General features: G+C 34.3%; 1 protein-coding gene across 4 annotated transcripts in view; it reads left to right on the top strand.

The window, feature by feature from the left end:
* The window catches only part of LOC125660498 (uncharacterized), a 60,552-nt gene that overhangs the window by 4,445 nt on the left and 37,598 nt on the right, over positions 1 to 18,509 (top strand). For 2 of the 4 annotated variants that reach the window (XM_048892340.2, XM_048892339.2), the window contains exons 2-3: positions 9,098 to 9,256; positions 12,218 to 12,344. In XM_048892340.2, coding sequence (XP_048748297.2) covers positions 9,098 to 9,256; positions 12,218 to 12,344 — 286 coding nt within the window. The remainder of the gene's footprint in view (positions 1 to 9,097; positions 9,257 to 12,217; positions 12,345 to 18,509) is intronic. The other 2 variants (XM_048892341.2, XM_056148522.1) reach the window with 1 other exon arrangement.

Raw genomic sequence — 18,509 nt, 5'->3', positions numbered from 1 at the left:
GTGTTCAGTACCTCCTTAAGTTTGCATAAGTTGCCTGAGTGTCAGATTGCTAGCAAAATTATTAAATTAAAAATGGCCGACACAAGTTCATCAAAATTAAGCCAGTCTTAATATCCGTGCAAACACATTAATTTTCAGCATTAGAAAATAAAAATTCTTCATGCTTGCTTCCATTGATGTTTGTATTTTAATTCCACATACATTTTTCGGTTTACACTGCTCAAATTAATTTTTTATGTTCTATCATATGTTACCCACCAATTCTGACAGGATTCCTATATTAAAAAAGAAAATAATTTTTGTCTGTTATTTAACAATTCTACCTGTTTACAGTTGAATGTTCTGGCTTACTAAATGGTTCGTTCTTGTACCTGCTCTTTTCATGCTTACGTGACCTCCCTGAGAACTATAGGTGACCTACGCTGATGTACCATTGAATTAAAAGACAATTCTAAAGCATGCTTTTATATATTTTTGAATATTTGTACACCAAAAATGGAAATTGATGATATCATGATGTATATTTTTTTCATGTTATTTATCTTCATGCCATTTAATTCTTATATAAACATCATAAAAAGGCATATAAATGATGACAATATATATTGAATAATTCTTTTCCATTCTAGCTCTAGGTGAAATGGTAAAAAAAATTTGCAGGTACACCATGCAGACAACATTCATTATGGGGGCCATTGAGTTATCAATTTTTCTGGGCCAACAATAATTTTTACATCGAGTGGACGACTGCAGTTCTCCAAGTTTATATTCTGTCCAGAGTATATACCATTCACAGGAATTAAACAAAACTCTTTGAGACCAAAACATACACATTTTAGTAGACAAGCTAGCTAGGTCACCACCCCTCAAAACTTCCACAGGGCTGCTGGAAACCCTTTTTTAAAAACTTGATTTCAAGCTTAACTTTTAGTTAGTTTCTACTTTTCATCTGTGTTTGCAGAGAATTTAGTCTTACCCAGCTGTGATAGGAATTAGTGCACGTCTCGAGAATTTAGTCTTACCCAGCTGTGATACGGAATTAGTGCACATCTAGAGAATTTAGTCTTACCCAGCTGTGATACGGAATTAGTGCACATCTAGAGAATTTAGTCTTACCCAGCTGTGATACGGAATTAGTGCACATCTAGAGAATTTAGTCTTACCCAGCTGTGATACGGAATTAGTGCACATCTAGAGAATTTAGTCTTACCCAGCTGTGATACGGAATTAGTGCACATCTAGAGAATTTAGTCTTACCCAGCTGTGATACGGAATTAGTGCACGTCTCAGATCTGATCTTGCAGTAGCCATAATTACGCAACATTGTTTAGAAAGTTGTTGTACTGAAGCAGATACAGTTATTGAAGTTTTTCCGCTCTACCCTTTAGTTTTCTGACCTGATTGTACTGACTGTACATTTAGACTAACAGTATACTGATCGAGTTGTAGTATAGAAACCAAATACATTTTGAGATAGCATATTATGCTTGAGCCTTTTGAACCCACTGTAATGACAAGTTTGTTATCCACTCATCTGACATTTCAAATGTGTACCATTTTGTTATACATTTAGGACATTTTATTTTTAACCTTTCTGCATTACTGAGTAATGATACCCCTACTCCAACAAGTTAGAGCCTCGATCGGTTAACGTCCCTTATGTGTTATGAGGCGCCAAGCCAAAAGTATCTCGTCGTAAACCTCTAGCATGCTGGAGTATGAACACCCATCCCTGTTTAGAATATCAGATACTATATACTTTTCTTTGAGGAAAATAAGCAAGTCTATATGTTGTGTGAATACTTAATACTCTGCAGTTTTGGCTACACAAATTTTTTTTCTTCTTTTATGTACTGTAACAAACAACATAACTTATTGAATATGTAAAATTTCATCTTGTCTCATAAAAAGGTTTTTTTCACTATCTTTTTTTTCCAAATTCCTGGGTAACTTGTACATTTGAAAATAAGCATAATTTTTTGTACATGACTTTACTTCATCATGTCTAAACACAAGTCTTTTGGGTTTTCAATGCAGTGTTACTGTTTACTAGGCGTATATCTCAGGAAGACCAGCTTGAACATCTTCAGACCAAAAGATATATAAGTATTTATACAGAGCCTCACGCAGTGAAGCACATACATCATGCTAATATGGTTTTAAATGCATCTATTGAATGTGAATTACGGGTGGAAAGTGCTTCCTTTTGTAATTATCGGATCAGATTTACACATAACATTGGCTGACGTACAACTGATGGAACCATGATGGCTTTTAACCAAAGGTAGCACATGATATTATCATATAGGTAAAGCAGCACTTACAGGACCCCCATTTTCTCTTTCAAAAACTTGTGGAAACTTTTTTTTGTGTGTTTAAGGTCATTTTGTTGCCTGGTGTTTATACTTTAATTTGCAGTGTATCATATATGTATGAACATGTTGAAGTAAATGGACAATTTTCCAAAACATTTCATTTTGATAAAAGAAAATTCATACAGTTTGGAGTAAAAACTGTACGTGTGTTTGTTTTTAAGTGGGTTTTTTGTGTTTGAAACATGATAGTTAGTTAATTTGTCTACAACTGCATTCAACAAAATATATTATTAGGGCAGAATTGGTAATAGATACATACACCAGACCCTTATCTTGCCAATAGATGTTTGTGGTGTAAGGCAGACCCTCATTTTATCTTCAGATGTGAAGGTTTGGACAAATGAAACAAATGTTATACATGTGAAAGTAAGTCGAGACTACTTGGGTAAAAGACACAGTAATTTATTGACTACCCTCCAAGTGACACGAGACTGAAATTGGACACTTTTAGTTTTAGAAAATGATAAGATAGGTGTCTTTTTAAATTTTGTTTGGAAGCCTCACATCTGTCAACAAAAATTTGAAAAATAAAGTTAAATGTTTTGGGGGCTATGACGTTATAAACAACCTAGATTTTCAATGCCGACGTTGTATTTCAATTGATAGTTGTTGTTTTTATTTCTCTGCAGGTCTGAACTTTTTACACACCGTCAACTCTAACACACCCTGCTGGGTTTGGTAGAAAAACCACTGCTAGAGACCTATAGTGTCACTTGAAATTTTGTATTTTAATTTATGCACATATTATCAGGTTTTAATCTTGATCTCAGGTGTGTCTACACTCGTACGGATTTCAAAACTTTTACGACTTGAAGGTTTGAATAATTCCCCTCTCATGCCAGGTCTAGATGGTAGAACTCACCCACTACATATTGTAGGAAGAAATGCACATGAATTAAATGTTGTGCAAAATCATTTCTGTTTGCCTTTTGATAAGCATATGTACATAATTTATCAGTTTTCTTGAGTAACTCAGGCCTACCATTAATGAATTCAGTACAAAGCTTGAATGAATTGAGCTGACTTAAAACCATTCATTTCTAGAATGCGTAATTTAGGCGTGTTGCATGCATATAAATTCTCTAGTTGCTAGCTCACTCTATAAACAATTTTAAAAGATATATTATCTTCGTGTTATTTGAATTTGTAAAAGTTATTAATGATGTTGAATTTTAATTTATAAAACAACCAAGGTTACAGAGTTAAAGAAAATGAGTGGATTTAATCTACACAATCCGTGTATCAGGTCATTTGAAATGGGAGAAGTAAGAAATTTTACAAATACATGTGACTATAATATATGAATTAACATTTATTAACAGCAAGGGGTCCTGAGTTGACCATGCAACTCTGGGGTTAATGAAATTGTATAAGTGAGGAATATTTATACAGTTAATGGTACAACACCTAACAGATTGCTCAGAGAGAGGGAGAGGGAGAGAGAGGAGAGAGAGATGCAATTTCAGGTTGTTTCAGTGCATACAGTATCAGCACACAGTGTAGTGTTAAAGGGCAGACTGTTGACGGTAGAGATCGTAGACAATCTACTCATTATGTGGTTAGGGGCATTATTAATATCACTAGATCCTATCATTCCATATAAAACACTTTATACACTTTATCTACATGAAGGTAAAAGACCGTAAAATAGCTGGGCATGTTGTCTTACTTGCCAAGTCAGTGGTTTGTGGAGAAGTCGGCTCATCTCGGTTTACTTACATCAAACGGTCCTCAGGTCACCCTAGAGATACAAAATTACATCAGGACAAAAAATATTGAGGGAAAAAAACGATGACAGAATATCTGCATGCATCCCCTGCATGAGATTTACTTCTTATCTAGATGCTAGATCATGAAATTTTTTTTTTCTAATCTTGAGGGACAATCGGGCATATTCACTGCTGTAATTGCTTCAGCTCTAATATAAACTCACCAAATTCTGCTTGTAGTTCTAAATAAGTTGACATATCCTTGTCATTTTTTTTTAAAAAAGTTCTAGAATAGAATCTCAGGTCTGGGTTACAACTTACAATTTTTTTTTAAAAGTTTCTATTTTCTGGATTAAATTTGTTTTCTTTCTCTCATAAAGTCACTTTCTTAATCTTGTGTTTATGTAGGCTTAAATTTAGGAGAAAATTTAGCATTTAATTTCCCAATAAACTCATAATTGAAACGATTAATTTCACTGCCCCTACAAAAAAATCCATAACGTATAATTTAAAGGTATATTGGCTTAAAGTATAAAATTTCCTGTGCGTGTTGAAGAAATTACTTTAGTAATAGAGTAGATCAAATTTAACCAAACCTGATCTACAAATTTATTGTACCAGCCACAATTACTTTAATGGCTTTGATATTTTAAAAACTGAAAAAAAGAGATTATACCATTACTCCCCATTTGATGTCAGTGATGCTGAAAGTGATAATAGGAGCAATATTAATAATTATGGCTGATATATCACCGTTTTGGGGGTTTGACATGGGTGGGACATTTATGTTTAAAATCAACTTTTTCAATGAATGATAAAAAAAAAAGAGAAAAGAATTGTGTGAACCTTAAGCTTGTGCAATTTATATTAGAAATTGAAAAACAACCATTTATAATCTCTGAAATATTAAACACAGTGTGTGAATTTGATTTGTAGTTTACTTTTAAAATACTTTATAAGAGTTTTATTTGAATCTTTAATATGAATGGAACCCATAGAAAGTTAAGCCCTGGTTGAAAGTAAGACAACAATAAGATTAAGCAAAGATTTGATTAATCTTAAATTGGTTTATTAAAACAACTATTTTACTGGGGATAACTGCAGTCCGTTGATTTAAAATAGCATGTAAACTAGAATTCATCAAAAGTTAATCTTTTGATGTGATGTATTCAGATTTTAATAATTAAATATTTTTATAAAGAATCAACATCTTTTAATGAATTTAAGATTTGAACTGGTGCAAATTTAATTGATAGATTAATATAAACCACTCCATAACAAAAAGATGTATAGCCTTGAGAGATAGGACATTGAGTAATGGTAAAGAAAAATAATCCACATCAGATTGTAAAGGGTTAATCAAGGACCAAATTTGAATGATACGGTACTTTATGTGGAGTTAGTTTACTGCTGCAACCAGTTAAATTAGGGGGAGGGGGGGGGGGGGGCAAATTTAGAAATGCTTTGAGCCTACTAATGCAACCTGACATGAAGCAATGATGGTGTAAATTACCCTTGGTGTTCACTTTGAAGTGCATCATGTATCTGATACTATACTGTTTGGGCCTGGGTTTGAATTGACAGGGTTTCAAACCCATTCACTCTCACAAAATTGATACTTCAATCATAATCTGAGCTACTCTTAGTCACGGCTCTCAGTCTGAGTACCAATGAAACTGGGAGCTAGATATTGTAGGAATGCAGCCTGGGGCTTGGAGTGATAATGTTAGTAGGCAAATTCGAATTTTATATAAAAATTAAAAAAAAGAAAAAAAAGAAAGGAAAATCCATGCAGACATCTTCCCTGAGGCTTGGGTGTTTTTGTAGGGTGTATTGGCGTGATAATGTAGGCCATTCTGGAGACCATGCATTGAGGTTTTTGTGTATTCTTATTAAAGCTGTAGAATATGAAATGACTTTGTATCATGCACAGCCATACACGATTTTAAACAGAATGAGATTGTGTAAAACAGTTAGATGACATCCATTATACCTACAAATCAACAGAAATAAATCCCCACAATCATTTGTAAGAGATGATTCTATTTATGAAGAAAACTGTCTGCAGGGATAGATAGTTCTCCATTCATCACATTACCTAGATTCTGTGTTTAGTCAAGACTCTCTGTACAAATTTGGCAAAATGGTGTATCATAAGCATAATCTCATTCTGTCGTGTCTTGGTACCAATTGAAAAGATGGGAAGATGTAGACATTTGTGCATTACATTAATATACATAAAGCTGGAGTATTATCATTGGCGTTTAAATCCACTCATCTTTTAGGGGGATGGGACGTATTATGGTACAGCGATGTCTACTTCCTTCTATGAGTCCATCCTTCCATCTATCCATTTGGAGTTTTCTATTTATATTTTCTTTTGTCTGTCACATATCAAGCTATTCAAAACTTTCTGTGTAACTTCTTTGTGGATCACTTTTTTTTTTATCCATTTCAACCTCTCTTGCTGAAGTTTTGGCCTCTTTATTTGAAATTTAATGTTATATGAACTGTCCATTGCTTGATCTGGATATCTGATGTAGAATATTAGTGAACAATGTTCTAATCCAAAGCCAGGTATTACTATCACAAGACTTAACCATTTCAATCCAAGATGTTCATTTCCTCATTCTCAACACCTGTTAGATTGCCCCACCCCTTCTCCCAGACAGATTCAATCGCCAGGGCCAGATAACTTAATAGAGATTCAGGGGACACAACTGCACATCCACATGGTCATGCAGGGGTCTGTGTGTTTTATATGCTATACCAGCATTTATGATTTGGTCTTTTTTAGAAAAAAATTTACTTTCCATAAAGTGAATACTTTTAAAGATTTAATTACTTAACACATTACATGTGTGTGTGTTTATTGACTGCTATAAATAGCTGATGAGATGGTGTACTTAGTGCCTCATTGTATAACATGTCTATAAAACTAACTATATACATCATGTACATACACTATAGTGATGTGTTGTTGTACCATTAGCGACAGCTTTGATTAAAGATCTGTCTCACATTATAACACTGTTGTTAGGGAGGAGAACAGATCTGGTGTCTCCTTTTAATGGAGATTTCTTTACTTTTCTGTCCTTATTTTTTGTATATATTCATAGAAGGTCGCAGGGAGATCGAGGTCATGTAAACAATCTTTTGATTTGATTATATTTGCACAAGGTATAAAAATTTGTATATTTCGTTTTAAAAAATCTTTGTTCAAACATGAAGTGTAGGGATTGATTTATGACTCAGCACAAAATTGAATACCCCCCCCCCCCCCCCCCCTCCACCGTAGATGCACCGGTAGAAAGACTGGACCACTATATGGACAGTTTACTCTAGCTCAGCTGTTACAACTGCTGCACAATGTACAACAACTTACTGTAGAGTGTATTCCAGTTTGTCTTTTGCAATTTTTTATATAGGGAATTTTGAACCCTGCGACATAAACTTTTTGTGACGTGAGGTCTTCAGTACTATTGTAGATGTATTTAATTATTTCTGCGGATTATCATTTTTGTTTTTGGTTCACGGATACAAAATTCCATAGAGTTGCATATGGCTTATTTGAAGATAGCTTACATGCTTTCAAGTCTGCTGGTATGAAATTCTATGGATTTTATGTGGCTGCAGACATAACCGAAATAAGTACTGCACGTAATAATGTATGTTTACAGTATATAAACCTACAGTATGTAAATGGATAGTGGCTAGAGTTTCTAACAAGGAAATGTGTGATGTTATGTATCTTGTGCATTATAAACAGACATACTTCATTTATGATGCAAGAACATAGTGGTAATACTTGGCTTAGACTCATACATAGTGGTAATACTCGGCTTAGACTCGTACATAGTGGTAATACTCAGCTTAGACTCGTACATAGTGGTAATACTCGGCTTATAGACTCGTACATAGTGGTAATACTCGGCTTAGACTCGTACATAGTGGTAATACTCGGCTTAGTCTCATACATAGTGGTAATACTCGGCTTAGACTCATACATAGTGGTAATACTCGGCTTATAGACTCGTACATAGTGGTAATACTCGGCTTAGACTCATACATAGTGGTAATACTCGGCTTATAGACTCGTACATAGTGGTAATACTCGGCTTAGACTCATACATAGTGGTAATACTCGGCTTAGATTTGTACATAGTGGAAATACTCGGCTTAGACTCATACATAGTGGTAATGCTCGGCTTAGACTCATACATAGTGGTAATACTCGGCTTAGACTCGTACATAGTGGTAATACTCGGCTTATAGACTCATACATAGTGATAATACTCGGCTTATAGACTCATACATAGTGGTAATACTTGGCTTAGATTTGTACATAGTGGAAATACTCGGCTTAGACTCATACATAGTGGTAATACTCGGCTTAGATTTGTACATAGTGGTAATACTCGGCTTAGACTCATACATAGTGGTAATACTCGGCTTATAGACTCATACACAGTGGTAATACTCGGCTTAGATTTGTTCATAGTGGTAATACTCGGCTAACCCTAACCGATTAAGTCAATTAATTAAGGTCACAAAGAGTTTATCTGACACTAAGAGATGTAATGAATTGTGTGTGTTTGTTCATCAATGGAAAGTTTTAGGTGGTATGAGCATGAAGGATGACCAGAGATTTGGACACCTAATAAATTTCTTCAAGGTCAAAAGGTCTAAAGTCAAGGCCAAATGAGAGAGGAAATACGGGTTATACAATACATAGTTGAGTATTATTCTGTGGTTAAAGGTTCAGAATGTAAGTGAATTCAGAGAAGAGAGACGGCTGTAGATTTGTTGGCACTAGGTCAAAGGTTGAGCAGGTCACAATACAATTATTGATAAGAATTTACAGTGAGATCCATGGTGGCTGTCAGTTTTATATGATATATTATTGAATGCGATCATTTTTAAATAAGAAGATAAGTTAACAATGATATAAAGGTTATTACATCTTTCTGAAATGGTATGGCTTGATGTTACAATATATTTTTGAATTTGTAGATTTCCGTTATTTTGGAGGATGGGGAACCAGGTAGCCCTCTTTCTTTTTCATTGGAGACTGAAAAGAACCAGTTTGGGATACCCCAAGTGGGGTCACTCTCCATGTACCAGATCAGTAGTTTCCATAACGAGGATACCCTGAATGTCACTGTACATGTGGTAAGTAATGAGACATGTACCAAATCAGTAGTTTCCATTACGAGGATACCCTGAATGTCACTGTACAATGTCATGTGCCTCCATGGACATAACTTGACAAATTAGAATTGTACATGTAATTAGTATGCAAGGCATTCCATGAAGGAGGTCATGGAAACAGTAATATACTAGGGGGGAAACCCACAAAACAAAACATGAAAATTTTCAGTTTGTTTGTTAATTATATAACACTATTATATATGCATGCCATTTTGATCACTGTATAATACATTATATCAACAAAAGCAACACAAAGTGGAGCATCCCATCACAACAGCACACTTATAAACAAAAACAACACAAAGTGGAGCATCCCATCACAACAGCACACTTATAAACAGAAACAACACAAAGTGGAGCATCCCATCACAACAGCACACTTATAAATAGAAACAACACAAAGTGGAGCATCCCATCACAACAGCACACATAAACAAAAACAACACAAAGTGGAGCATCCCATCACAACAGCACACTTATAAACCACAAGATGAAAGCCGATGCTCTTCCTATTGGTATTATGTATGCATTTCCTCACTTTCGACTCCACCCACATGTTTACTATTGCACAACTCCCAAAATTACAGTGGGATAACAAAGGCCTAATGGTGTGGGTCATCTCCTTACAACATAAGCATAGATATTCCCAACGGCACTTTTCATGCAGGAGCTTGCCATTTGACTTGACATTCAATGTGAGAAAAGATCTGTTCTGTCAAAATGATATTCCTATATTAGTAAAACTGAAATTGAATACAAATTGCAATCAAATTCTTGTACACATTAATTTTGGAAATTTCTTCCAGTTACCTTGACCATTTGTATTTAACTTTAAAAAATCTATAAGAACCCTAATCTTCATGGAAGGTATGATTCCTGTAAGTTTCACGAAATATTTTATAAGAATCTTGAAATAAATCTGAAGCTTTTCACAAAGGCATACAAATAAATTCACAAATGCTGACGGCAAGAATTTAGTTTATAAAACATTTCGAGAATGTTGAAGGTGAAATTTGTTAATTACCATCCCTCATTCTTTGATGGAATTATTATCGCCTCTTGTCTGACATGTTTCATACCGATTGTTAGGCTGTTCTTGGCACACTAATTTTGACCACGGATTACTCCATTACCTGATCAAGATATAGGGTTCACGGGAAGTGTGACCAGTCGACAGGAGATACTTACTCCTCCTCTTTACCACCTCTGGTAAATCCAGGGGTCCATGCTTGCCAAACTCTCTATTCCTTTTAGGAATTATGAGATTGATCACTTTTTCTCTTTAGAAGATTACGATAAAATGGACATTTTATGTAAAGAGTTAACATTGTTTATTTTACTGAAAGATAGATGTTTTGTCTATTAAGTTACAACCATTAAAACTTGTGTACAAGATTTTAGGAAAGACTTAATATGAGATGTCAATTCTAGGAGAACATGACATTAGAGCTACAATCCCACGGAGACCTGGTTGCATTTATTAAATGAATGAAACTCTGACAAAAATAAATGTCAACAAAAATGAATAGGAAATTCATTCTCTATGCGGTTTTTAATTTTTGCATCATTCATAAATTATGTCTGAAAGGTTATCTTCATTTCCTGAAGTGATACTTGAGGGCTGTGTTGCACTCCATTAGAAGAAATATCATATTTTGCATAAATATCTCATTAGTACTATTCCAGGTAAGGCTTATGAATGAATATGAGGAGTGTTGGCTTGGAGAACTTGTGCACACATATGACACGTAATTGGTCACATTTAAATAACATGACCACATTTGGAAAATACAACTCATAATGACGCATGCTGTGCACTGCTTTCTGATATTTCTGTACAGTTAGGGCAGCAGAGTGATTTTTTTTTTAATTATGTGAATTTATTAGACTCCTACATGTGACACCAGGGGGAACTGAAGGTTTTTTTGTTTGTCTGTATATCCCTCTGTCATCACTTGATCTGCTCAACAACACTTTCACTGTCCTAGGAGATAACTTGCACATGAAAAAAAATATATATATACAGTCATGAAGATTGAGAGAAAGTGATCTGAATGCACTATACCATTTTATACACATATTGGAGGATACAGACTTGATCAATTATGCAACACATTTTAATTATATGTTGCATTTTTCTTGTATGAATCCATTCTGCTTCATAGTTTCTTCCATTAGAATTGCTTCTTGGCAAGCACCTGTTACTACTCAATGGAGACTGTTATGTGATCAGTCCTGGGTTGTTGTTTTTTTGTCCAGTTTAAAATTATTTCACTGTTTAATGAGTCAAACCATACAGTTGATAATGATTTTTTTTAATTTGTTAAGTGATATGGCTTATTCATTTGAATAGGGGGGGGGGTGTCAATTTGCTCTTGGGGTTATTGGTATGAAACCTACTCTGCAGCTTTCTTATGAAAAGGGTTTTGTATGAAATTCATATCCCAAAGTTTTTTGCCATGTCAAAGTGCAGTATTAATATAAATTTTTGATCTGTAGCTTTGAGTAAAAGAATTTTTTTATATATTGTTTGTTAAAAATTTTGTTTTGGTTGACTGGCATTTTGAAAGGACATGACCCTATGTATAAAAATTGTCTTCACAGTTGTTTTGACTATAGTAAGGAACATCTATTGCAGTGTTTAGCTTCTTGTGCCTAGAATTTATACAAGTTTTGAAGGTGTTTGAATCACTCCAACATACAGAATATTTTTACCGTAATCATCCTAAGAAATTGTCTTGCATATATTTGATATGAATATGTTAGCACCTTATTAGAATGTGTATTAAAGTCTTGTTACACTGTAGTCAAACACAAAAAATAATTTTCACTTTTGTATTAAGAAAAATAAAAATTAGGAACAGAACAACTGCAAAAATATCTCAAAATAGGACTTTTTTAATATTTGTAAATGTTTTGCAGACTGATTCCCCATCGTGGAGTCCAGCTATGGGGGTGTGGACATTGTGTGCCGGGTCTCTGGTAGCAGTATTCATCCTGTACCTGGTAACCCTTCTGCCTGAATGCAGTGTAACTTCTGAAGGTGAAGGTTTGTACCAATTTGCCAAACTCTAGTAGGTCTTCTGACAACATCACCCCTCCCATCAAATGGTTTCTCACTCAGGGACCTTGAGAAAAGTAATTGACCACTGACTCTTTGACTTGTGTTTTCCATTATTTGAAGATAAAGTTGTAAAGCACATGGTAAAAGGAAGTGAACAAATCTGTTTCCTGTTCTCTCAGGACATCTGGAGCATATGGTTTGGAAATATATTTGTTTTACAGGACTTGTTTAATTTAGACATCATCACTTGACTGTATCCTGGCTAATCGATACCTATTACAATGCCCATCAATGACTTCTTATCAAATTATGTGTCATTATTGAATATTAAAGATGGAACTTTTTTTTTTTTTTTTAAATGTGTGATTTAAAACCAGTTTATGACTAACGGAGATGAAGGGGTAGGTAGTCCATGGCCTGTGCTCTATATGATGCAATAGGCCTTAAAGTACATAAATAATTCCAGGATAATTGTACTACGACATATACTTTATAAACCACGTGTTCTCTATGGAGTAAACACATGAAATCTAGACTGAGGGCACAGCTATTTCAGGTCAGAACAATTTGAGGATTGTGTTTGTTGATTAGAGGGATGGTTGAACGGTAAATAAGGCGTGACTGGATACAGTTAACCTATGACAGAGAAATTCTTCAGTTGCACACACACACACATTTGTGTGATAAGCCATGTGGTCTAAGGGAGATAACTTGTAGTATTTACTACTAGAGAGTGAGATAGTGAAAGAATGTTCAAACTGAAATAGTTTGACAACTTTAAAATGAAAAAAAAAGTTAAACTTTGTTGATTAAAGAACATTTGATACATTCTAAACCTTTTGAATGAAAATGTTTTGCCTTGCTTTTTTCCCCTGCCTGGGAATGCATGCTATCTTTGTGCAAAACGGTACATATCAGGGAGATCACTCTCAGACAAGCAAATTATGTAATGGTTCCTTAATTTAATTTCTTTTTATGTCTTTATGGTTCTGTTGGAGGAGAGGTCCAGGATATGAGATTAATTCGGTGTGTCTGTTTGACTATGAATACAAATCATCATAATAGATTATTGGCATCCCATTTCCAATTTTTGTAGATTTATTTGAGTAACTTCATCTGCATGTTGTTATTAGTTACTTGCTCTGCTTAGTTTTTGATTATTTAGTAATGTATTAGAAAGAGACTCATTAAAACTTGAAAATGCAAGGTCTTGGAAATGAAAAGAATTATCCATGTTTTCAGTTTTCCTTAAAAGTTAATTATTACCTTCTTTTATGAGGATAATGTATTGCTATTCAGTGGCGGATTTAGTGGGGGGGGGGGGGGCGTCCCCTTCCCCTTTTTTGCCACAAATTTATAAATAATGTGAGTAAAACTCCAGAGTTGTCACCCAAAATGGCTGAATATTTAAAGGCTATTACTTGACTTTCACCTCTGCACACACACACCCTTTTTGGAAATCCTAGATCCACCACTGCCATTTGTTATTTCACCTGAAAAATTACTTAGATTACATGTTTAAAGAGGTTTGCATCTGAGATTTGGAGTAATGTCAATTTTTTGGGAAGCGTATTTTTGATTTCTACATCGAAGGGGAATTAGGAAATTAAAAAGAAAAATTGGGGTCGCAACGCTTGTTATATTGAGCTGTACGTGTTCTATAATGACCTTTTTGCACTTAAAATTTATTCAATTAAACTTGATTTGTCTGTTGGTGTTGACATATTAAAGCAACCCAAATCAATCATTACATAAAATAGATACACAATCATGTCCTCTAACACTACAGATAAAGAAAAAGTTGAATACTAGTAATGGATATAAATAATTACCTTTTTGCACTTGATATACAAAAAACTTCATGATATCAAAATTGAGAGTTTAAAAGGACATATTAGGAGTTATGTCAATTTGCAAAATTTTACATAATTTTCAAGGTTTGGTGTTACAATTTAAAAGGGAACTAAAAAAAGTGGGGGATGGAGATCAACTTTTTGAATTATTGGCGAAAATACTGAATTTTTACACAAAAATTTGAGTAAATTAATTATAACATTTTTACAAATCGGTGTTCTGTTTTGAAAAATATATCAACCAAATTAGCAAATTACAACATTTGAACTAGTTCCAAGCCTCAACTACCTGTATCATTTTTAAAATCATAAAACTGAAATACATGTATAGGAGTATAAAAATAGATGATACATTGGATGAAACAGAAACTGTAATATCATGCAGATTTAGAACTTTTTGATTAATCAATCATTCCACCACAAAATATAATCCCTGCCAAACCTTTTCAAAATTTGAATTGATACAATTCTTTTCAACTGGACAGCGTTAAGTAATAGATGTATGATATGTTTGCACCGGGATCAGTAGTGAACCAGTAAATACTTAGTTGTAACATATCCTGCACAGTAATTGTGCTCAAAAGCTCAGGCGCTAACTTCCTTAAATATATTTACATTTCCAGTGTTTTTGCCTTCAATATCATTACCAATTAAAATGATTGCCATTTCCTCATGAATGTGAACGATGTGCGTATGAATCTTGATAAATATAGTACGACTATTTTAACGGCTGGGAATTTTCCAACAGAATTGAAAATAGAAAGTAAATATAAGAAATAAATTTCATTTTTGAAAATACATGAGGGCATGGACATCATGCTTCACGCCTATTTTTCATGAACCACTAACACATTTCATGAAGTATGCAGGTGTAGAGCATCTCGGTACATACCCTCATGTATACTTCAAAAATGAAATTTACTCTGATTCTTAATTGTACTCTGAAAAAAAAAACAACCCCAGAATCTTCCATTTATCAATGTAAAAATTATCATACTTTCAGAGCTTATTATTCTTGAAAGTTATAGCTATTTGATTAACTACTCCCCCCTCTTCATAAGCACCTGTAATGTAAATTGTAGGGCACTTTTCCAGCTTAGTAACCTTCTTTCCAATCACTGTTTCAACTTTTTAACTTGATGTAATGTTTTTGACATTGGTATGTTTAGGCATGTGTTGGTATTACACAATTTTTTTTTAAAAGAATTGTTATATTGGCAATTAACTCATAAACAAGAATGTGCACAATACACCAGGTCAAGGATACTAGCATGGATTAAGATGTTGTAACAAATTATTTAGTATGGCAGACACTGGCCTTATTCATCAGATATCAGGTTCCTCCTTCAATTTTTGCAATTATGTTGTCTAAATTAGTTATGCATATTATCCATGGATATGCATGCATTCTTTGCATTGGTGAAGTCTTTCAGAAATTTTAATTCCAGTGTATAATAAAAAAACAAACTATTTTGTCCCCAATTTGGATCATAATCATGAGAAAACTTATCATAAAACAGTTTTATACAGAGTTAATTAACAATAATTCATTACCTCCTCCCCACCCCACCAATAATTCCTCCTCCCCCCACCCCACCACCCCATCCTGTGTTAGTGACATTTGTAGAATAAATTTCCATAGCGTATATTGAGTAATCTACTGATTTTTCAAGTGTATAGGAGTTATTCCCCTTACCTTGCATTTCTTTGCTTGTTGAACCATAAATTTAATACCCTCAGATTGTGTTTGATCATTTCTTCCTCTAGGCTGTTTATGTTAGTTTCCTAGCGAGAAAAGAAATGAGATGACACCATCCTTGGTATGTGAAAGACCACCTGTTTAGGTTCAAGACAGACTGATTTCGGACAATCTGTCTCTGGTCAGTTTGCTTGGCCAACAAGTGAACTCCTCTTCAGTTAGAGGTATCGCTTTCTTGCTTAGATTCGTTTCTCTTCTAGTAATCATTGAACTGATATCCCCTCAGTGAATGAAAGTGTTAATTGGAAACTATTTCCCTGCAATCCAATAAATTTCTGATATTGGTTTCAGCCAATCTGTCAGCATACATTAGCACCCTTCATGAATGCTACAGACCATTATTGATCTAGTTGTCTGACATCTTTTCATATATATTTATATATTATATTATTCAAAGAGTTGCCTTAAAATGAACAGTCTCAAATTATCATTGCATTAATGTCATTTGTGACAGTTCCTAAGACTTCTGTTAAATGTAGCAATAGATATGAGGCCAATGTAAGACCTCCTCGTGTAAATGTATAATGATTTCATATAACTTACTTATAAAGCTGTGTAACATATGTACACTACTGCTTGCTGAAGACATTGAGAGATTTCCAATTTCAAAATGCATAGACTCGTTATTGTATGAAAGTGATTTATTCATTTTAATTCATGAGAGAACCTTCTGGAGCAAATTCAGAATTCTCACTTTTATTTGCTCTTCATTTACACAGATTGAAGTCCTACGGAACATATCACTTATAAAGTAACATTTTCGTAAATTGATGATGTCATCACGATGGCCAATTTAGTACTCGCATAGTGATGGGTATCTGCCATCTTTAAATTATTTGTTGATAAATGTATATATTGTTATCATCATAGTTGTACCTTCAGAAGTGAAATTTTATAATGCATTAATTGTGGTGGTTCAATGGTTAGAGCATTTGTTTCGAGACCTGGAGGCCATGGGTGTGAGCCCCACTTCTTTGAGACTTGGAGACTGTGGGTGTGAACCCCACTCTTGCCTTGACCTTTTTGAGACCTGGAGACCGTGAGTCCCACTCTTTTCTTGGCCTCTTTGAGACCTGGAGACCATGGGTGTGAGCCCCACACTTGCCTTGGCCTCTTTAAAACTTAGATGTAAAAAGTAGGTTGTGACTATACTCCTTTGCCAAATCCTCAGCTTTTAGAGGTGAGAGTTGCAGGTCTTAAAATCTGAGGTCCTGATGTCACAGCAGACGTTTACACAATAAAAATTTTGTGGCACTTCACCTACAGCTGGAGAAGTTTTGATATGAGTGAAATATTCTTGAAGGGACATAAAAGAAACAATTAAACAAACAAACACTGAAAAACCCAGCAATTCCAGTGTTTACACTGCACTTTATTTATTGCACTCTTCCAGCTCCGAGTCCAAAACCACAAAATGTTGGAAAGTTGACATGGTGCATACATATACTGGTATATGTATATGGTATATGATATGATATATATATATCTGGATAACTCAAAATTCAAAGGACCTTGATACACCTTCAAAAGATCAAGAGATCAAGGTTGACTTAAATCTGGAAATTAAAGGTCCGACTGTTATGGTGAAGATTTTATTGTAACCAAAAGTGTCTATTCACAATATCTTGGGATTTTTTGACACATTTTCTATTTTCTTTTTATGTCCTCGCAACTGAAGATTTGGAGGCATATAGTTTTTGGTCTGTTTGTCCACAAAGATTTTAACTTTGGCCTTAACTTTTGAATGGAAGGAGATTAGGGCTTTCATATTTTACATATGTATCAGTGTCAGAAATTGGTTTAAAACTTGGTATAGACCACGGGTCTATGCCAAAACAAAATGACATAGACCTAATTGAATTGGCATAGACCGTAACATTTAAAATTAAAAAATGTCTAACTTAAAACATTGTTATTTACTTCAAATGTACTTAGAAAGCATATTTTCTTTCGATTTCCATAACCTCCTTTCCTCATAACGTTTATCAGACACTGACTTTTGGGATCACTCTATTGCTTTAATTAAACCTAGAAAATCGGCTTAGACAATTAAAATTGGCATAGACCGGTGTCATTTGACATAGACTCGGTTTATCGGTCTATGGTTAATTTTGAACACCGATGTATCCCATTTGACAAGACCATTCTTTAGGTACAGGTAACAACGATTTTTTACCCATGACCTTGGGATTTGACCTACTTTTGAAGAACTTAACTTGGCCATAACTTGAATGGTTAGTGCTTGGGCTTTCATATTTCACTTGTGTATTCCGAGTGACAAGACATTTCCTTTCCAAAAAATTTGACCTTGTGACCTTCACCTCAGGGTTTGACCTACTTTCGTAAAGCTATAACCTTGGCCATAACTTTTGATTGGTTGTTGATAGGGTTTTCATATTTCACATATGTAATTCTTGTAACAAGACCTTTGCTGCCATACAGGGGCATCAGTGCATACAGCTATCAGACAGGTTGTCTGTATAATTGTACAATATTAAACAATTATTAATTAATTTTCTACCTTGGAAACAACACCTA

This window comes from Ostrea edulis, chromosome 9 (assembly GCF_947568905.1).
Source record: "Ostrea edulis chromosome 9, xbOstEdul1.1, whole genome shotgun sequence".
Classification (NCBI taxonomy): Eukaryota; Metazoa; Mollusca; class Bivalvia; order Ostreida; family Ostreidae; genus Ostrea; species Ostrea edulis.
The sequence above is the reverse complement of the archived record's forward strand: the minus strand, read 5'-3'. Positions and strand labels throughout refer to the sequence as shown.